Raw genomic sequence first — 22,507 nt, 5'->3', positions numbered from 1 at the left:
GGAGGATATTTCAACTAAAGCATTTTTATACACATTTATACGATATGGGGTGTTAAAATGACTTCACACTGCTATGTTTAATTCGTGTTACTATAAATAAAACTGTCCAGAACCATTAAATCCGCAATTTATTTATTGCTTTGCCACCTTGCTTCGCACGTCTGCGTCAGCCATGACATCATTTTCCTGCGCCTGTGTTGTTGTCGGAGTCGCGAGTCGATGGAAGGCATCGCTATTTCTTGAAATCAAAAAGGTATGATTTTAGCTCATTTAGAAGTTTTTTCTAAACATATGTTGGTTTAATTGTGATACAGTGCATAGTTTGAAGATAATAGCATAGTAACGTGTATCGAATGAGTTGGAAAGGTTGAAGAGGGCGGTTGAAGTAAGTTGTCTATTGTAGATGAGTTCATTGAATGTTTTTCAATGTTAGGCAAGCAGTAAGCTTAGATCAGCTTCTCTGTCAGCATGTCACAGGTAAAATATTCACATTCTCTTGACTTATAGGTTACAACTCCGCGATCAAAATGGTCGTCTTTCCAAGTTCTCTAACGGAGGAGGAAGAGACATTGCAAAAGAAATATGCCAAACTGAAAAAGAAGGTAAGCTGCCTTAAAATTGTTTAACCGTGATCAGTCTTTTCTGTAAGATTGTATGATTGTACAGTGTAACCTTTGTCGTGTTGTTGTGGTCCTGTTTTGGCATTCTGCCTGCCTCTCCTTTTAGAAAAAGGCCCTGTTGGCTTTGAAGAAACAGAACACCACAAATCAGACCAATCAAACAGGACTGAAAAGAAGTATGTTACACACACACACACACACACACACACACACACACACACACACACACACACACACACACACACACACACACACACACACACACACACACACAAAGCGTGCTTGTACGCACACATACGCAAACACAACCATCCAAACACAGACCTACTCTCTGTCACACACACACACACACACACACACACACACACACACACACACACACACACACACACACACACACACACACACACACTTAGTCACTGTGGCAAGCACACTGCATGCATGCAAACACAACCACCCACCACATTGCCACACACACACAAGTATGTGCAATCGATTCTTTTTTTTTTTTCAATTCAATTCTTTTATTAAGGGATAGCCCCTTGAGATGTCCCAATCACTCCACCTGTGCGCAGAAGCTGCCACTGAAGCATTTGAACGTGTGCTTGAAGTGAACTACTGTCTTTGTCCTGTCTCCCCAGCTCTGTCCGACCAGCCTGTGCTGGACTCTGCATCTGCTACCGAACAGGCCAAGAAGCTCATCAAGTCTGGTGCCATCAGTGCAATCAAGTCAGAGAACAAGAACTCTGGATTCAAGCGCTCGAGGACACTGGAGTGCAAGCTTAAAGTGAATAGAATGACTCGGCTTCTGCATGAGTTTAATTTATTAATACCAATTGTTATTGTTCACTACATGTTTGCCACTGGCGGGAAAACTGCAAGTTGTTTTGTCCTATGTGTAACATCATAGCGGGTAGGGCCGGCCATACAGTACAAAATGTCCTTCTTGTCTCCAGAGAATTGTTTTGCATAGGATTAAAGTGATTGTGATTTTGTTTCAGGATCCTGAGAAAGGTCCTGTCCCGGCTTTCCAGCCTTTTCAAAGAAGCGTCTCCACTGATGAAGACCCATCTGAGGTAAACATCTCCATTCTGTTGTGTGGTTTGGGTAGGAAGGAAGAGGCTTGGTGTACAGTTTATACATTTTACTTAAGATAAATCTAACCACGGATGCCCATAAATTAATTAGCAGTTGGTAATAAATGTACAAGCAATCTTAGATAGTCCTCTAAAAACGACACAAAAAAATAATTTGATGTCTGCAATGGCGGCACCAGCTGTGTTGCTACTACAAAAAAGTCATTGACACCAGAGTGAATGCACAAAGAGTACTGTAATGTCTTAAAAATATGATCAACATTGTTACCATTTTAGGCCACACACTCTGAGTTGTCATTGTTTATTGTTTACAATGTCTCTAAGCCTCACATGTCATGCAGAGTATCCCTTTTCAAAATGTAAGGATCAGAAATAAAATTTCAGCAGTATTTAAAATGTGTCTTTGTTTCTTTTTTTAGGCTGCCAAAAGGGCACACAGAAAATCTTTGTATGAGTGGTAAGTACCTAGCTCAAGTTTGTTACTACAGAAATCATTTTTGACATTCAGGCTATGTCTTAGTAAGTTATAATTACCGTAAATGCAGATTGACATTTGAACTGCTGAGTGTTGTTGTGGTGTACAAGCCTTTACCTGCTCTTCCCAGCTTTGTTCCGACGAGTGACCGTCCCCGTGAGGAGGAGGAAGGGGGCGGAGCTGGGATGGCCACGCCCAACCGGGACGGTGACCGAGAACCAGAACGTGAAATGGACAGAGAGAGAGAGAGGGAAAGAGACCGCGATCGTGAGCGTGATCGAGACAGAGAGAGAGACCGAGACCGCGACAGGGACAAGGTGTTAATATAATAATTGAAAATGTATATATGATATATCGTGATGCAATCTGACGATTGAATCGAATTGATTCACATCGTATCGTGGGGCATTCTTAAGTATCAAAAATAATCGAATCGCTGTCCCCTGCCCAATGCCCTAGCTTCATAACATAATAGAAGTGGAAAAGTAATTGGAAAAAAAGTTGAATCGAATCGTATTGCATTGTATAATATCGTGGGGCATTCTTAAGTATCGAAAATAATCGAATCGCATCGCATTGAATAAGACATCAATATTGAATCGTATCGTCATGGAGGCTGTGATTTACACCCCTAGGATAAGGACCGAGAGAGGGAGAGAGGCCGTGGAGAGCGAGATCGGGAGCGTGACAGGAGTCGTGAGGACAGAGACAGGAGTCGGGACCGAGACCGGAGTCGGGACCGAGACAGAGAACGCGACAGAGAACGCGACCGAGACCGTGAACGGGACCGAGAGAGGGATCGAGAACGGGACAGGGATGGGCCTTTCAGACGTAAGTTCAATCCAAAAAGTCAGAGAATGTTTGCACATCAGTAGCACAGGTGCTGGACCAAACAGAAGAGAACTGAAAGGAAACTAAGGTCCCCAACACTGTTTGATGCTCGCAAAATTGAATGGCATGACTTTTCGGACTCTCAGTCCTTCATCACTGTGCACTTTATTTTCTTTTCACCTTGCAGACGTAAGCCCAGGCCACCAGACAAAATCAGTGTAATAAAATGAAGTTGTGTCGGCGCAGCGGTTCCCAAACTTTCCCCCCTGCGCACCCCCTTTTACATTTCAATGTCGTTCGTGCACCCCCTAAGTGAATGTTGCACAGCCGCACATTTTGGGCAATTCTCATTTCCAATTGCCCTTACGTTATTTCTGCCATTATGACAAGTCTAAGAGTTATAAATTGCACTGCAGATGGACCCTTCAAGCATACAATTCACCAAACCATTAAAAACTACATAATGTTCATGAATTCTGTATAAAAACACACATATCAGCCATTGCTCTATTCAGCTCATGCACCCCCTTATGGCAGGCCGCGCACTCCCAGGGGTGCACGCACCCCACTTTGGGAAACCCTGTGTCAGTGCATAATGTGAGAATTAATTGATGTAATGTAAATCAACTTCAAACATCATTCGACAAATGCACAATCGACGTTCTGCTAGGGATGGGTGATATGGCAAAAATGTCATCACAATTTTTAACATAAAATCGCACACCCCTACATTCTGTTACAGAACGTGGAAAGTCTGTGTCTTTTGTGCGTTATTTGAGTGATCGTTTGGTAATGAAAAAAGGAGGCGCGCACAAGGCTTGTGTGAAAAATGTGTATTGTAGCCGAAAATTTACAACAGAAGTCAGAGGCTAAAACTGGAGCAACAGACGTTTCGGACCTTGTCCATTGTCAATGTCTCCAGTCAGTGATTTGAGTGATGAAATGTGTCATTGACACCTCAGTAACAGTTCCCTTTGCTTCTGCACAGGCTCTGACTCTTACCCGGAGCGTCGAGGTGCGCGGAAGGGCAACACGGTGTATGTGTACGGCACGTGCCTGGTGGAGGACAACCTGCGCGCCGCCTTCTCCCCGCACGGCACCATCATCGACCTGTCCATGGACTCCCCCCGCAAGTATGTATTACAACACAGTCATGAGTAAAGCACCAGTACTAGAGCAAATAGGTTGTTCTGCAAACTGCAAACTGTGGACAGGACAATGGTCTCCAATATTTTTTCTCCAAGGGCCAGATTATGAGTAGAGCAAGTGCGGGCCAAACCAACGCCCCAACCCAATGAGGAACAAGTTAGACGTCTGGACAGAGAACAGATTTTCGCTTTTCCATATTCGCTTTTTGTCTGTTATGAGTCTATTGGGAAACATTTGGTTTAAACGTTGGCATTGGCTTTTCTGGCTTCGACCAGTAGCACACCGAGGGAAAAATTTAGATGAACAGAAAACAGGGAGTTGGAGAATACCTCTTTTTGACATACACCATCAGTTAATGGAACATTGTGCTGAACTCTTGTGTCTGCTGTGTGTGTGTGTGCTAAATGAAGAACTAGTTCTTCGTGGAATTCAGAGCAATTATTTCTCAGAATAATTTTCATCTCTGTGCCTTTTTGCAGCTGTGCTTTTATAACCTTTGAGAAGATGGAGTCAGCCGATCAGGCAGTCGCAGAGGTAAGTGGTGCAATTTTTTGGACATCATGACAGTTCCTCCGAGCCCCCCAGCCTTTTCCATTAGTCCCTGTCTCTCACAATCAAGATTACTTACGGAGCAACACAAGAGGGGGGGGAGGGGTGCCAAAAATATGCAGTTTATTAATCCCATAATGCATGCCGTACCTCCTGTGGCATGCTGTAATAGTCATTGAAAGGTTAACTACTATAGTACTATACTACTATGACATTACACAGGGCCTTTAGTGATGAACTATGACTTGGTCATTGTTATTCTGGTAATAGCAAATTTATAAAGGAGTGTCAAAGGACGGTAGATGTACCAAAGTAATCGTCAAACATCAAACAAAAGCAAATAACTTGACCTGGTTTACTCCTGAAACAGCTTCTCAGTACAGGCCCCTCTACTCTGCTCTCCTCCTCTCCTATTATAATAATCATTTCCTCCCAAAAAGCCCCAAAAAACGATAATTTTGAGGTTTTAGTACGATAATTCAGCATTTTCCATCTGGCAACAGTGGCTGGACATGGCAGGTCCTGTCTGCGCAGCAAAAAAAAGGCTTTAAAAAAAAAATCAGTGCTGTGCATATCAGGCACGCGAACGTTGTATAATTTAAGATTACCGGTTAACCACCGGTTAATGAGTCTCAGTAGCCGGTTAAGAGTTTTTTCAATTTTCGCCATCCCTAACTCCACGTTTGTCTTCTTCTTCTTCTCTCTCCAGCTGAACGGTTCTATGGTTGGAGATTAATAAATGATACACTATTCTACTCTACTCTACTCTACTCTACTCTACTCTACTATTCTCTCTGCAGCTGAACGGTTCTATGGTTGGAGACGTTCCCATTAAGGTCAGCATCGCCAGGAAACAGCCCATGTTGGAGGCAGCCACGGGGAAATCCGTCTGGGCCTCTCTGGGTAGGTATCCAGCCCTGCCAGCTAACGCTGTGCAATATATCGTATTAATATTGTGATATCAATGTTGCTGGGAAATCCGTCTGGGCCTCTCTGGGTAGGTCTCCAGCCCTGCCAGTTAAGGCTGTGCAATATATCGTATTAATATTGTGATGTCAATATTGCTGGGAAATCCGTCTGGGCCTCTCTGGGTAGGTCTCCAGCCCTGCCAGTTAAGGCTGTGCAATATGTAATAGGCCTTGAGCTATGGCCCCAAATTTTGGCCATCGGTGCCATCTGGGGGGGGGGAATGCTAACATTTTTTTTTGGTAAGGTATATCCCCCCACTACTAGAAAAAGCCTGATAGCAGTCACGGGGTGGTAGCGAAACCCCTTTTTTCGGCTCTTGAAGTGACTACCCCCCTCTATTAAATTCCATGTTTGAATTCGGATGCATGTCTAGTTCAGGCTCATTTCGTGGGGTATTGCCAATACTCTATACCATGGTGCCTGGTATTACTGGAAAGGGGACCTTTCAGGCTTTCATTTAAGATCATTGGTGAATCTGTCTGACATACACAGAGGTCACAGCACTTCATTAAATCAGACATAGCTAACATTTTCCAACAACTCTTGGCTAAACTGTCTGCTTTCGTTTATCTCTGTGGCGTGAAAGAACACCAAGGACACAAAATTGGACAACCTCAATACTCTTTGGAGTCTGCTGATTCAGAAAATGTATAATATGCCCATACAATTGTTTTGTATGCGTTTGTGAGAGCGTTAAATTTGAATTGTGCAACCAGCAAAAGTCTTCAAAATAATAGCCAATACATGCAGGTCATCTGTTGGAAGCATTGGGCCTTTTTCCTTCCAAAGTTTCTGCTTGGCATCACTGCTTGGCATTAGGCCTTCATTTAAGATCATTACTAAATCTGTCTGACATACTCAGAGGTCACAGCACTTCATTAAACCAGAAATAATAATAACAAATGTCGCCTAAACTGTAGGCTTTCTTTAGTCCCTACGTACTGTAAACCATGGGAAAACATCAAGGACACAAACCCCAACCATTTCAATACTCAAGGCACTCTGCTAATTCAGACAATGCATGATATACCCATACAATGTATTGTGAGAGCCTTACAAAAGGCCATAATGACCATTAATATGACATAATTTAAGTCCAATTCTGTCCTATCTCTTTATAGACGTAAGGAAATGTAAGGAGACATAAGACGTAAGGAGATAAAAGAGATGAGCGGGGGCATGGGGAGGCACTGTATGTACAGTAGATGTAGAGTTAGGGGGGGGGGCAAGGGGGAGAAGTAGGGGTGAGGTGAGTGGGGGCAATTGAGGGGGAGCACTGTTGGGTGGGGGGCAAGGCCAGGGTAGTGGAGGAAAGTGAGTGGAGGGCACTGTTGAGTGGGGGGAGGTGACTGGGGGGCACTGTGGAGTGGGGGGGGGGGGGGTAGTGGGAGTAGGTGAGGGGGGGCACTGTGGAGTGGGGGGTAGGTGAGTGGGGGGGGGGCTTAAAGGAAAGTGAGGGGGGATGGGGAGATAAGACACTGTAGGGTGGGGAGAGGAGTGGGGGTGAGATACTGTAGAGCAGGTGGGGGTAAGGGTGGATAAATGTTAATGATAAAATATTTGGAATAGTTTCAGAAACGTCTACCATATTGAATGTTGGAGGGAATTTGAGATGCCCTAGTTTCAGCAGTGTTGTGTATATGTTTAATTGAGCAATTGTTGACCACTTTCTTTAGAATATGTCACTGTGGCAAAATCAAAATTCACCTTCTATTGTTCAGCCATGCTCATATCGGACTGTGTGACAACTAGCCTAGAAATCTAGACGCCCCTAGGGGTTTGGCGTGGCCAGGCTATGTGACAACATCAGCATCTTCAAAATCACCCGTAAACAGTGGCTGAAAACAAACCAGACCTGCTCCTATTAATTAATAGTATGAACATTGTTTTACTCTGGATATATTTGGTGTTTGTGGTAAAATGTCATGTCTACTGTAATGCAGTATTGTTTTTTTATTATGGCTACCTGCCTTAGGACTACGGATGACATTTGGCAACTATGCAAATACCAACATATTTATATTGATGTTTTTTTTAACTGATGTATTGATTAGTGTGTATTGTCCTAATCAAATGAAAGAAAGAATGAATGAATGAATACATTTGTCCATTAGGCAATAGGAAATAATTGTGCTAAAAAAAGGAACCGTACTCATCAATGAATATTATAGGCTTACGTCATTGCAAGGACCATAGGCCTAGTTATTTCAGCAGTTGACTGTCTATGTGCCATTTGACCATTGTAGGAGGACTATTCTCTGCTTCAAGGAAGCGAAATCAAACTTATTTTTTGTTTGTTTAGTCAACCTTTGGTAAAATATCTGTAAGAGAATATAACAGAGAAGTGCTGAAAAAAGTAATCTACTATGTAGTAGGCCTATATTATGGCCCCACAGTATTGAGAAAAATGCATGAAAGTCATCCATTTTGGGAAATAGCAGCCATATTGAATTTTGACACAAATTTCAGATGGCATCAAGTTTGAATTTCTTCTGCTCGCACGCACGCACGCACGCACACACACACACACACACACACACACACACACACACACCTTTTCTCTATAGCAAAAAATTAGCCTTTGAAATTATCATTTGGGGAAGGGCTACCATATTACATTTTGGGAAATATTTTTCAATTTCTTTCAATAAGCTTTTGGTCAGTAATCTGTGAAATGTCTGGCAGGACAATAAGCAGTGCTGTATGTGCAATTTGATCATTTACTGACAACATTTCAAAGCGGATTCATACATTCTTATGCACATACATTCATACTGTATGTATACATACATATATTCATTCATTTTTCTTTTTATCCAACATTTGTATGCATGTCTGTAAGGAGATAGTACAGAATTGGTCAGAAAATAGGTCATTAGGGCCTTGAGGATCATTACAGCCTTTTAAAGGCTCCTGCAAATATTGTATGGGTACATTATACATTTTCTGAATCAACAGCATGCCTAGATTTTTAAAATCATTTGGTTTTGTGACCCTGATGGTTTCCCATGGTATAGGGACAACATAAATCATACAGTGAGAAATTACTGGTTTAAAGGATAACGCCAGCCAATTTCAACATGCATGTAATGCTCACACTACCCTGGACTTGTCAGTACCAGAGATTTTTTTTTCTTCAGCCTTTTCCAAGATCCTGGTCATTGTAATGGGGGCAGGTGTTACCTTTTGGGAAAATATTTGGAGTAGGCCCATGTTAAGATTTTTTAAAAATGTAAACAAAATCTGCCCCCATTAGAATAGCAGCATGCAGCATCTCCGGGTACTGACAAGTCAAGGGTAATGTGAGCAATACAACAGCATATTGAAATTGGCAGGAGTGATCATTTGAGTATTTGGGGGGGGCTTTTCAAGCCTTTATTTTTTGTTTATATGAGACAGGACAGTGAAGGAGGTGACAGGAAGCCAGTTGGGAGGGAGAGATGGGGGAGGGTCGGCAAAGGGCACGGTTCAGAATCGAACCCGGGTGAGCCACGTAGTAGACCAGTGTCCTACCATTAGGCCACAATAGGGCCGAGAAATTATTGGTTTAATGACCTCTGTGAATGCCAGCACAAACATTGGCAGGAAAAAAGGCCTGATATTTCCAGCTAATGACCTGCTATATTGGCTACTATTTTGAAGACTATTGGTGGTTACACAAGTCAAATTTTAGGCCCTCACAAACATATACAAAATAATTGTATGGGCATATTATCATTTTCCGAGTCCACCGAGTATTGAGGTTGTGTAATTTTGTGTCCTTGGCATTCTTTCATGCCACATATAAACGAAACAGATAAACGAAATCAAACAGTTTAGCCAACATTTGTGAGAAAATGTGACCTATGTCTGGTTTAATGAAGTGCTGTGACCTCTGTGTGTGTAAGAAACATTCAGCAATGGACTGAAATGAAAGAATGAAAGGTCCCCTTTCCAGTAATACCAAGCGCTATTGTATAGAATATTGACAATATCCCAAGCTGTCCTGGACCTTCTTTCGTGCAACTGCACTACAAAATGCTCTAGCCATCATTGTGTTTGTCTGGTAAATGGCCTCAGGTGCACAGACATGTGTAAACTGAGAGTGTGCGGAAACCAGGCAACCATAGACAGTTCAGATGAAGGGGATGACATGGAAGATGAAGAGTACTGACGACGAAATAATATAAATCTACATGAAACTATTCTTTCATTAAACATATTCCCTTTGCAACATGTTTCTTTATTGGCTTGTAACCGCTTGTATAGGGTCTCAGTCTATTTGTTTATGAAATAGCCTGTATAAAATGTTGTATATGAACATTTATCTAAATTCTGTTAATGAGATACCATATTTGAGTGGTTTAAGTAAAGTGTTACCCAATGCCCTATCATTGCAGGGCCTACCATCTAGATTGTATTTCTTCACATACACTACAACAGTGTTTCTCAAATTTTTCGTGCCATTCCCCCCTTCAGAGGAAGGGTGTCTGTCTGCGCCCCCCTCGAGCAAAATGGTTACGAAAATACAAATAAATAGGCCGTCGTGAAGTTTATTAGAGCCTGATATACACGTACAGTATGGCCTATGTTCTCTAAATATTAGTGACTTAATGGCAAAGCAGAAAAGTATTAAAAAAGAAAAACCTTCTGACTTCACGCGCCCCCCTAGGGGGGCTTCCGGCCCACTTTGAGAAACTCTGCACTACAATAATTGAATACTTTAACAACTTGTACATTCACATATGAACTACAGTATAAACAAAGTTTGTTTAAGTAAAGTGATACCGGCATTGTATTAGTCCATTCTATTGGGTCCGATTTTGAAGACATTTTTGCTGGTTGCACAAGTGACATTTAAGGGTCTCACAGACATATACTAAATGATAGCATGGGCATATTATACATTTTCTGAATCGGTAGAGTGCCCTGAGTATTGAGGTTGTTAACTTTGGTGTCCTTGGTGTTCTTTCATGCCACAGATGTAAACGAAAGTGCACAGTTTTGGCACAATGTGTGTGGAAATGGGAGCTATTTCTGGTTTAATGACGTGCTGTGGCTTCTGTGTATGTCAGACAGATTCATTAATGGGCTGAAATGAAAGCCTGAAAGGTCCCCTTTCCAGTGATAACAAGCACGATGGTATAGGATATTGGCAATACCCCCAACATAAGCCATAACTACATATACAGCCGATATTAAAAAACAGTATTTATTATAGGGGGGTAGTAACTTCAAGAGCTGAAAAAAGTGATTTCGCTACCACCCCATGACTGCTAGCAAGCTTTTTCTACTAGTGGGGGGATATACCTTGCCAAAAAACATTGCTAGCATTCCTCCCCCCAGATGGCACCGGTCGACCCCTCGGCTCATAGCCTATAAGGGTTAACGTTCGGCGAGAAGGTCGCTACCATGGAATAGCAGCACGACAGAGAGAATCTTTAGACCCCGACGCGGAGCGTGCTGCTATTCCACAAAGCGATCAGCTGTTGTCCTGGCTAGCCTACCTAGCTGTTGCCTAGCGGTGTTCCACAACGGCACTGTTTTGTTTTGCGCAGCAACAATCTTAACATTAAATAGGTCTAAAGAAATGACCCTGCATGTGTGAATCATTTAAGTATATCCATATAATAAGCGGGTTAACTTTCGGCGAGTCGGTCGCTTTGTGGAATAGCAGCACTTCAGAGAGAACAAGACCCCTCCGCTCCGCGTCGGGGTCTAAAGATTCTCTCTGTCGTGCTGCTATTCCACGATAGCGACCTTCTCGCCGAACGTTAACCCTTACCAGTGTTGGGAATAACGGCGTTTAAATAACATACATAACATAACAAACAAATACATTTTTCAGTAACGGGTAATCTAACTAATTATTCTTACTGTCAGTATAACGCCGTTACACTTTCATACACTCCGTTACTGCACGTTACTGTTTTAGGGTAGCCTATGCGTCGTCACCGTGCGTTCTATTACCAAAACCTCTCCATACGGTCATATGGCCACGTTCGCCGCTGCCATTCACCCAGTAGAAGTCAGAAAGAGGGACAGAATGAGTGTGTGTGTGCTGCTTGGTGAACAGTGTTTGTCTGATCCCAGGATTAGAACTATTGCGTTTGCGTCCGGATAGGTGGCTACCCACATCACCGGGGGCTGAATGGAGGGAGCGCAAGCTAACATTACCAGACCCACTTCTCTCACCCCTAATTCCTCCACCAATACCTGTATGGACACCACGACTGCATTCGCCACTACCACCGACTCACTTGAGATAGGATAAAGTCACCGAGTGAGTTTAAATGTGTGTGTGTGCTTAGAGAACATCCTTGCTTCGCATGTCGGCATCACTGCCTTCGGAAGTTTCGCCGCGGTAAACAAAGAGTGCTCGTCCGATCATTATCCTCCTCGTGAGATAAAAACGGTCCGTCAGAGTCAGAATATGTAAATAACATGCTCAGAACTTCATCATGATTCAACTTCTCACTAACCACGATGAAATAGCTCGCTGATAGTTCGCTGATAACAACACAAACTCAACTCGCACGCTTCGAGACAAAGACGCAAAGTGGCTACTTCCGCATTTTGTGGTCGCGTCACAGGTCGCATCTTTTACTGCTTCACGACTCTGAACTACAAAATGACGTAATCGTAGTCTTGTTTGAAAGGGTAGCATTTAGTAATAATTAAAATGTAAATACTACATTTAGTAGTAATTTAAAGTTGGATTTAACATGCACATGTTCAGTTGAATTTAAATAAGACTATTAAAATGTGTTATTTTCTTTTATAAAAAAAAAAAAAAATTGTCCATCCAGTGGCTTTGGTTTATTATGTTGCAATAAATTGTTTGTAACGTCACCTGTCTTAACCGTCCTTCTCTATGTGGTTTATGAAACATGGTCGGGGGGCGAGTAACGCAATAGTTACTTTTACTGGTAACTAGTTACTTTCATACCGGAGTAACCCAGGAAGTAACTCAGTTACTTTTTTGGAGAAGTAACTAGTAACTAGTAACTAGTTACTTTTTCAAAGTAACTTGCCCAACACTGACCCTTACATAACAGACGTCCGAACGTTGGGGAGCCCCGTTGAAATGAATGGAGCATTCGACAGATGACGTCACAACCATATAATAAATCGTATTAATATCGTGATATCAATATTGCTGGGAAATCCGCCTGGGCCTCTCTGGGTAGGTCTCCAGCACTGGAGACCTGCGCGACGTGCACCAGAACATGATGACGTTCACATGCATATAGGGAAGTGGGGGGAGATTTGAAATGTTTTTACAGCCCTGAAGAAGGCCATTGTCGGCCGAAACATGTTGGCAATTTTTAACAGTTCCACTATGAACTAGCTGTTTACTAAAAGCATTTTAACCAAGAAGAAGAGTGCCTTGGATATTTTTCATGACAGGTATATCCAGCCCTGTCAGGAAAATATAGGTCCGCAATACTGTTCGACGCTCCCAGACAGGACCCTAAATGCCTTCTTGGCCATGTAATATTGTGGCCTATATTTGCACATTGGGCACCTTTTAATTGTATTATCAAATTTTTGTATTATTATTCATTCTAATCCTCTTTTTAACTTAACACCAATTCCTGTCCAGGGACTAAAAATTAACATTAGCCATGTGGATATTCTGGCTCAATTGTATATGCTCTGCACTGTCCCTGCTAAATTAACAATAAATGAAATGAAATGAAATGAAATTAACTTTTTTCATCACCTGCTGCCAAAATGGCTCGTAGATGTTAATCTTAAAAACGCTCACTACTAATGGGTCAAAGTGGTTAGTAAGCTTCCATTTCTAGCAGCCAAATACTGAAATTTCACCAGCATTTGGTCTGGTGTTAATTTGGAGCCCTGGTGTAGGTTGCACTGTGATGAAGCACTGAGGGTCCAAAACGTTGTGCCATTAAAGGGGTATGCCACTATTTTGGGGCTTAATACAGTTAAAATCGTTGTCTGGGGTTTATAAAGGTGGTAAAGTGTCTTATTTTTCATGTTAAGCGTTGTCTTGCTTTAAGACAAGTTAAAAGAGGGAATATGTCGCTAAGCTAGTGAAAGTCAATGGATCCGTGTAGCATTGTAGCATTGTAGCCTCTTTTAACTTGTCTTAAAGCAAGACAACGGCTTACATGAAAAATAAGACACTTTACCACCTTTATAAACCCTGGCCAACGATTTTAACTGTATTAAGCCCCAAAATAGTGGCATGCCCCTTTAAACTTTGTCTGGGAGCACAGAACCGGAAGCTGGAGGTCGCCACAGGCAAATCCGTCTGGACCTCTCTGGCCTCTAAGCCCTGTCAGTCACTTAGAGGCCGCCTGGGTATTGTTCAAAACTGAGACTTTTGTTTTCACACAAACAGTGGTTTTTCATCCTGAAAACCTTATGATTCAGTCCTTCTCTGGATGCACCGGATTGTTAACTTGGAAGTGCTGAGTGCGTATTTCCTTTGTTTTACAAGTGTATAATAATAATAACTACAACTTCCTTCTCCCCACAGCTGTCCAGAACAGTGCCAAAGGCTCCTACAGAGACAAGAGGAACCAGGTGGTGTACAATGAAGATTTCCTTGGCTAGGAGTTCGTCCATTTTGCACATTCCTGTCCTGCACTTGTGCTTGTGGCCTCGCCCCACCTCCGTGGAGAAAACAATTACGTTTCCTAGCTGTCAGCAGCCTAGCCACAACAACTTTTGGGGGACTGTTTTTCATTTACCATCCCAATTGCAAATGAGAAAAGGACATTAGAATTGTGCTTTTGCAATGTTGTCAGTGACATCATGAGGTCACAAGCAGGCAAGTGAGCAAGGGAGTCTGCAGATTGGAATCCACTCTAGGAGTTTGTTGATTTTATTAGAGTTGCCCTAGTACTGTTTTTAATGTACTGCGAGATATGGGGCCTATACTACAAAGCTGGTTCAGACGTAAATCAGGTTAAGTTAACAGGTAAATGATCTAATAGAAGAGCCTGGAAATGAGGACTCCTGGCTCTTCTATTAGATGATTTACCCTTTAACTTAAACTGGTTTACTCCTGAACCAGCTTTGTAGCACAGGCCCATGATGTGTATGAGACACAATGTATGATGACGACGACGACGTAAAACAGAGGAAATTGTTTTTTTTTGTACAGATACACATGGAGATCTTCTTTCCAAAATGAGATGTATCCATTTTGTAGAATGATGGGAAATTGACATTTTTGTATTGGGCATTCCATTGAATTGCATTGCAAAATGCATTTTTATAGAGGTTTAAAAAAGTATGTTCTCAAAACATGTGAATGGCAAGAAGTCACACGTAGATGACAGGACTTCTTAACAGTCAATTCCAATATTAAAATGTCAAAAATGTTAATAAGTCCAATATTAAAAGTAAAAAATGGTGGATATCTCATTTTGGAAAGAAGCTGTACACATGGAGATCAGGATGTCCTCTGTAAAGACGCTTTACGTTTGCTTATGTTGCCTTTTGGTTTTCTGTGGCACTCAATAAATACTGTCAATACACTTTTCCATTCAGGAGTTCATGGAGGGTGATGTGAAATGTACGGTAGTGCTTATTTTTCATTTCCCATACTATATCCACGACTGATGCTGTGTTGAAGTATTGGCCTGGCTATATAAACAGTTGTACCATAATCAAAGCTAAGGCCAAGTTTGGATCAGTATGCAACCGGTGTGTGTGGTGTATATCCATTTTTATCGCACAAAATGTTCCAACAGGTCTCACTTGCTGGTTACATAATATTCACACCAAGTGAGCTTACCATTACTACATTATATAAGAACCTTTTTTTTTTAGCTCTGGCGTATAATGCATGTTAAATAAGGTGTTGTTACAGTATTGAAATGGAAAACCCATTTATGCTAAATAGTGAATTGGCATTCATCCACTTGACCTGAAAAATGTCACAGAAATTGAGCCAAGGCCAGTGAATCTCAATTTGAAAGAATAATTCTTACTATTTTTGCCAATCAAAATTAAAAAAAAAAACCTGAAAACGGATCCAAAAGACCAAAACACCTTACAAGGGTTAAGCACGGCCCACCTAGGTACAGCAGGGGTGGGGAACCTACGTATGTCTCGAGGGCCATTTGCGCCCTTGAGGCCGTTTTATCAGGACCCCATATAGTTTTAATGTTATGCAGCTAGCTTCAAATGAAATATGGCATGTTTTGTAAAGGAAACTTAGAAAATACATTTGCAATACAATTAAGTTATATTCAGGGGACCTAGAGAAGGTGGGGTAGGGGTCTGTTTTAAAGGTGGCTGCCTTCAATATAGGCCTAAAGTGCGGGGGGATATCTTGGTTTGTGTTTGTAATACGGCCCTTGGAGGACTTTTACGGCCCTCGGATGTACCCCTTGTGTACCAGATGCCACTCCAGAGTTCCTAATCACTTATGAAATGCGCCAGGGCCGTCGTTAGCCCTATTTTAGGGGGGCTTTAGCCCCCCTTACATTAGTATTAGCCCCCCTTAACGATTTAGCAGAAATATATATATTTATATTATTTATTTATTTTTTTACATTTTTCCAAAAACAAATGCAGTAAAGCACTGAATACGAACCACCAAGAAGGCAAGTTAATCTGAATACAAGTTCCTGTTTGCTTATTTATTGTTTAATGCCACTTATATCCTACTGCACAGCAATAAAAGCAGGGTGCACAGCAATATGTTATGCGGGGGGAAACAGGTAGAGGATTGTGCTTTGTGACTGACACCTCGAGAAAAGTGTAATTACTTACACGGATGAAATCTTCCGACTCAAAGTACCAATTTTCACTCACAATACCCGTGTAATAAATCCATTTGACAACGTCTTGAAATTATAGTTGAGCTTTAATATTTGTCTTAACAGTTTGAAAACAGAGTAAAAATGACCTAATATCTGCCGGAGATGCATAGTTTTCCAAGTAAGGAACCTATTTGAATGAATCGCTTCCTGACCACTGCTTCTCCTGGAGACGCGCAGTTAGTAACTCCTTAAAGTTCCTAGTCCTTGTGTAAATTATGCTCTCGGCATTGTAATCTAATCATTTTAACTTCCGAACATAATATTCATCAGTTGAAACATTTTGAAATGTTTTGTTTAGCTTACATATAGAATGTTCATTAAAATGTGAATTTAAAAAAATACACTGTAAGTGTTTAAAAATCGGTATGGTGCTCTTAAAATAATTGTTCAAGAAGACGCTTTTGCACACCTCTGTAGGTGGGCAGGTACGTAGGATATTATCCCAGTGAGGTTGTCATTCTAGTGTAAAGAAATCCTGCACACTGTCCATTCAACCAACTAACTTAAATACAACATGAAGAGGGTCAGATGACCGAAACAATGTATTATAGTTTTTTGGTGGAATGGACAGTGACGGGATTTCTTTGCTCTTAAAATAATGAATTCATAGACAAAACCTTAGCAGGTGCGCTAAAAAAAAATCTTCCTCTAGGGCTAAGCCACCCCTGTCTCTCAAACCTAGTACTTACTTACTTACTTACTTACGCCTACCGCCCAACTTTGGGCATAGGCCACGAACAAGTGCTCTCCAGTCATTTCGATCCTGGGCCATCTTTTCCAGTTGTCCCCATGTATAGCCAGACCTCTTCACATCTGCATCTAGGTCGCGACGCCAGCTGTTTCTTGGCCTTCCCCTCTTCCTTCTTCCTTGTGGATTCCAGAAGAGGGCCTGTCTTGTGGTGTTTGTTACAGGTTTGCGAAGGGTATGGCCAACCCACTTCCATCGCCTCTGTCTCTCTCTCAAACCTAGTGTCAGGCCTGAAATGCGCAATAGCAGTGTGCCAAGCCAACCATACCAAATGGGGGCTACACGCCGTGTGGGGGACCCAGGTTCGAATCTAGCCTGGATCATTTCCCCAAGTGCCTTCCCCATCCATTCCCTGTCTGCTCTCCGATGTCCTGTCAAGTCAGGGCAGAAAAGCTCCAATGTATAAAAAAAACATGATGGCAATAGTTCAGATAAAAAAAAAGAAAAAACAAAAACAAAACTCAAAAGCTAAGTTAAAGGTGCACTTTTTAATATTTCTAGCAGTTTATTCCTAGGATTCATGCTGCCCATTCACAAATGTTACCTTTTCCCACGAATACCTACCACCACCATTAAATCCTAAGTATTCGTTATGACTGGGAAAAGTTTTCTTAGGTGAAAAAGGGGATCTTCTCCATCTTGAATTTCCAGAAACAGACATTTTTAGCTGCAAAACTCCTTTGGTCATAGTAGTAAATATTACTTTATTACACTGTTAATTAAAGAAAAGATCAAATGTGGAAATAGGCAGCAAAGTTTCAGTGAGCAGATGGTTGTGCAGCACCTACTCTGGCCACCATCTTACACAGTGCACCCTTAACCTTTAAGAGTGTGGGTTTTTGAGCATTCTATAAAAAGAATGCGTTCTATAACAATGCAAGATTCTACAATTCCATATTGTATTGAATGGCGCCCAGAATTCTATAGAACTTTCACTGCCCGAACATTCCCGTCACACCGGTGTGACGGTACACTCTTTTAAGTTATATCTCAGCCAAAGAAGGAAATCTGCAATCGCCAGTCATCATCTTTTGACACAGCTTGTTTATTGATATGTCACACAGTTACACGACAAGAGAGAAGCCTGACACTCTACTCCACAGTATCTTGAAGAGACGCACACACACCACTGGTTTGGGAAAAATCAACTGGCATGTTCACTGAAGTTATACAATGGGATATTATAACCTTGTCTGGTTTCCATGAAGGTGATTGAACACACTACGCACACACACACACACGCACACACACACACACAGGATAATTCCCAATTGTATGACTACAGAACAGGCAAATGACAAATGAGCATTTTTCCCCAGATTATCGGCACATTCTTTAAAGGACCAGTTTTGTTCATTTCAACATGCAGTTGTAATGCTCACACTTCCCTGGTCTTGACAGTACTTGACAGGTTTTTTTTTTCTTCTTCAGCCTTTTCCGAGATCTTGGTCATTGTAATGGGGGCAGCGCTTTGTTTATATTTCAAAAAAACATTTTTATTTATTCCCCAAAAACATCCGAAAGGTTACACAACATCAGCAGACAACTAGCAAACAGCGGTACCTTTTGGGAAAATATTTGGAGTAGGCCTATGTTAAAAATGTTTTAAATGTAAAGAAACGCTGCCCCCACTTGAATAGCTCATATCTCGGAAAGCGCTTCGCCGAAAAATGTGGCATCACTGGGTAGTGTCAAGTCAAGGGTGGCGTGAGCAAAACAACAGCATATTGAAAATCCAGCTCCCATGAGCCCCACCCCCATGACTCCTCTTACCGTTACCCGTCTTTTCAGCTCTGCACTCAGTCACTGGGTGCGGGGCGAGGAGGCGGGGTGAGGCCACAAGCACAAGTGGAGGACGGGAGTCTGCATATTGGAATGCACCCAATGATACTGGACAGCGCTCCCCTGATTGGCTCAGCACTTGATTTAGTTGGCCCACTGTAGGCCACCATAACTAACACTGGTGCCTGTGAAAGGAAGCAGTGTTGCCAGATGTACGATAATTGTACCATAATTTTGTCCATTTTGACCTCTGTACGATCCAAAAAAAACATGATGTATGATCATTTCAGAGTTGTCATTCAGTTCATTTAGATGCCTTGAAACAACAATTTGGGTCTTGTACGATCATTTCCTCCGAAAAATCCCACAAAAATGATCATTTTGAGGCTTTAGTGCGATAATTCAGCATTTTCCATCTGGCAACACTCAGCATGCCTGATGCAGCAACAGAAAGAGGATGAAGCAAGACAGGGGGCGGGGGGGGCTCACTTGTCCATTAACTCATTTCAGGGACGACATCCTTCAAAGACTATATTTGTGTGCACTTAAAAATATACCAAAAATATGTTAAAATGGCTGTCCCTTTAAAAAAAAAAAAAAAAAAAAAACTTTTTGCATTGTGGAAATTTAAAACATGATTTGATAAAAAAAAGGTGTAAAACCTATATTTGTGTGCACTTCAGAACATACCAAAAATATGTTAAAATGACTGACCCTAAAAATAAATAAAAAAATTCTTGCATTGTAGAAATTTAAAACATGATTTAATTTTTTTAAAAGGCGTAAAACCGTGTTTTTGAAACAGGTTCAGTAACATTTTTTCACTCAAGTCATTATGGAATACAGTGTACGATACAGTGTCTGTGCCATAGGCTAAATACATCACACAAAACTTTAGGTGGTGGCCCGCAAGCCGCTGCCGCTATGACCTTTGAAGGATGTGGCCCTCAAAATGGGAAACAGGTCACAGAAGTAGGACTGTTGAGAACTTGAGCGTGTCTATGTTCCCACAGCCCATTGGTCCCACAGCTTATACCTGCTGGCCCATATTCCCACATTTCTAAGAATTTATTCAAACATAGGCCCTATGTCCTGGGAGAAAGGGCGGGGAGAAAGGCATGTTCTCTAAGTTTACTCGGAAATGTGGGAAACATGGAGTTGTGGAACATAGGGCCTATATTTGAATAAATTCTTGAAAATGTAGGAACATGGAGCAGCAAGAATAAGCTAGGGGACCAACGGGCTGTGGGACCAATGGGCTGTGGGACAAATGGCCTGTGGGAACATAGAGCTGACCCCTTTGAGAACCACTGCCCCCCTAAACTCATATGACTCACTTTTACACCCCCTCAATGGACCACAATATTTGGTAACACTTAAGTTTAAGGTTCACATGGTATCCACTAATATATGCCTGAACTTCTGTATAAATTAAAGAGTTACAAGACACATGTTGAGCTAAATCCATCATTCCTTAGGCATGTATTCACAACTTTCTTCTTCTCTGCTACTAAAGCCTTTCTTAAATTATATAAATTACATTACACTTACCAGACTTTAAAAAAATAAAAAAATCCAAAGCGACTTACAGTGATTAACAGGGTATTGGTTTCAGTCCCTGGAGCAATGTGGGGTTAGGTGCCTTGTTCAAGGGCACTTCAGCCGGGGCTAGAGGTGTAGGGGAGAGGTAAGGGTGGGATTAGAACCTGCAACCCTCTGACCTCAAGACCTCATCCCTAACCATTAGGCCATGTGTTGGCTGCCCATAATTAGGACCTAGTAGGCCCTGAAAACTTGTCTTAAACCAAGTTCCCTCGACAGACGGTAATATATCAGGCATGAGACACTTAGTAGTCTCAATGGGGCACCTAAGTCACGCCCTCTACTTCCTGGTTCATGGGGCAGGGGGAGTCAAAAAATGATTACTGGGCTTGAAAATGAGTGCTTTTTTGACACCAATCCAAACCTTGGACCTCCACCTATGCACCACAAATCCAAAAATCACTCATTTTCAAGCCCAGTAATCATTTTTTGACTCCCTCTGCCCCATGAACCAGGAAGTAGAGGGCGTGACTTAGGTGCCCCATGGGACAATCCTGGATGAAGGCGTGTGGAGGTTGGGGTGCGCAGCGCACATCCACAAAACAATAATCCCGGTACCAGACAAAAGCGGTAGACAGAGCGATAGAGTGGTCCACACACTAGGGTATGAGCTGTATTTCATTATCAGGGTTCCCACACCTTTTTTATGAACAAATTCAAACACTTTTCAAGCACCTTCAAGCACCACATTATCAGTTTTCCAGCACCCTTAAATAGGTCGCGGGAAGGGCGAGTGGGGGACCTCCCCCAGAAAATGTAATTTCCTGCATTCTAATCAATTTTAGGGTGTCGAATGGCAAATCCCATCTGACTTCTCACTCCCAGGTACATTTTTGATGTACCTGAACAATTTATTTCTATTATTTGGCTTACTGAATTTTATTTGACATAAATTTCAAGCATTTTCAAGCACTTCACCAAACATTCAAGCATTTTCACAACCTTGAAAACACTTAATTGAAATTCAAGCATTTTCAAGGAATTCAAGCACCAGTGGGAACCCTGCATTATGCAATCAGCAACGTTTCGATCAAAGTTATATTTTTTGGAGCTCATACCCAGAGGAGCATCTTGCCACCAGGCAAAGCAGGCAGCCGCTTGGGGCCCCAAGCCCCATAGATAGTGGATAACAGCCCACACTTTACCACAGTAGTGGCGATTTTGGTTCAAATGTTCATTATTTTGCATTTTCGCTTGGGGCCCCATCTGACCCTAGAATCGCCTCTGCTCATACCCAGTGTGAGGACCACTCTTATCACACAATCCTGGATAAATAAAAAGATAAATAAAATTTTTTACATAGTACTAGTGGCTACCATGTGAACCCTTTTCTACTAATGTGTTATCCAGTATATTTACATCTTTACATTCTTAAAACGTTCCCCTTGTCTGGGATTGGATAAAAACAGCATCTGGTTCAACACACACTACTGGGGCCTATACTGTAGTAAGAATCTGGTTCAGGAGTCAACCAGTTAAGTTAAGAGGTAAATCATCTAATAGAAGAGCCTGGAGTTATCGTTTTCTTAACCCATTGACGCCTAAGGCACCGGCAAAAATGGGTGCTGAATGCCTGAGCTCTTTTTAAGAAAAGCTGCCCTCAGCCTATAAAAACCTAAATATCTTCTGAGACCTAAATAGCTTCTGAAACACATAAAAATATGCACTAAGTTGCATTTAAACGCTATGACCCTCATCTTTCAGCAGAATGTGTTCATTCATCTCAAACAGAGATTTTTTAAAAAGTTGTCTCAAATCTCATGAGACTGAATGTTGCGTAATGCGGCTCCAGGCGCCAGGGCCAATGTTACGCAACACAACATCAGGCATCAATGAGTTAAGAACACAGGACTCCAGGCTCTTCTATTAGATGATTTACCTCTCAACTTAACCTGGTT

The 22,507-nt window shown here is 41.8% G+C and overlaps 1 protein-coding gene across 2 annotated transcripts; it reads left to right on the top strand.

Moving 5' to 3' along the window:
* The first annotated feature begins 165 nt into the window (after positions 1-165).
* nelfe (negative elongation factor complex member E) lies at positions 166-14,598 on the top strand. Of its 2 annotated transcripts, XM_063186060.1 has the most exons (12): positions 166-253; positions 508-602; positions 727-796; positions 1,262-1,407; positions 1,622-1,696; positions 2,137-2,174; positions 2,323-2,509; positions 2,828-3,023; positions 4,012-4,156; positions 4,652-4,706; positions 5,522-5,624; positions 14,179-14,598. In XM_063186060.1, the coding sequence occupies exons 2-12, from the start codon at positions 528-530 to the stop codon at positions 14,253-14,255; spliced, it is 1,167 nt and encodes a 388-aa protein (XP_063042130.1). In that variant the 5' UTR covers positions 166-253; positions 508-527; the 3' UTR covers positions 14,256-14,598. The 2 variants fall into 2 exon arrangements, with proteins under 2 accessions (XP_063042130.1, XP_063042131.1); XM_063186061.1 differs by lacking the exons at positions 5,522-5,624; positions 14,179-14,598 and adding an exon at positions 5,431-5,472.
* The last annotated feature ends 7,909 nt before the right edge of the window (positions 14,599-22,507 follow it).

The sequence above is a fragment of the Engraulis encrasicolus genome, chromosome 20 (genome assembly GCF_034702125.1).
Source record: "Engraulis encrasicolus isolate BLACKSEA-1 chromosome 20, IST_EnEncr_1.0, whole genome shotgun sequence".
Classification (NCBI taxonomy): Eukaryota; Metazoa; Chordata; class Actinopteri; order Clupeiformes; family Engraulidae; genus Engraulis; species Engraulis encrasicolus.
Note: the sequence above shows the minus strand (reverse complement) of the source record. Positions and strands in the feature narration are given on the sequence as shown.

What these genes read in the sequence shown, in the direction of transcription:
- nelfe (XM_063186060.1), top strand. Translation starts at nt 528, where the DNA reads ATGGTCGTCTTTCCAAGTTCTCTAACGGAGGAGGAAGAGACATTGCAA. An exon ending in GAGACCGCGACAGGGACAAG is followed by an intron (nt 2,510 to 2,827) that starts GTGTTAATATAA and finishes TTACACCCCTAG; the next exon opens with GATAAGGACCGAGAGAGGGA. An exon ending in TCCATGGACTCCCCCCGCAA is followed by an intron (nt 4,157 to 4,651) that starts GTATGTATTACA and finishes GCCTTTTTGCAG; the next exon opens with CTGTGCTTTTATAACCTTTG.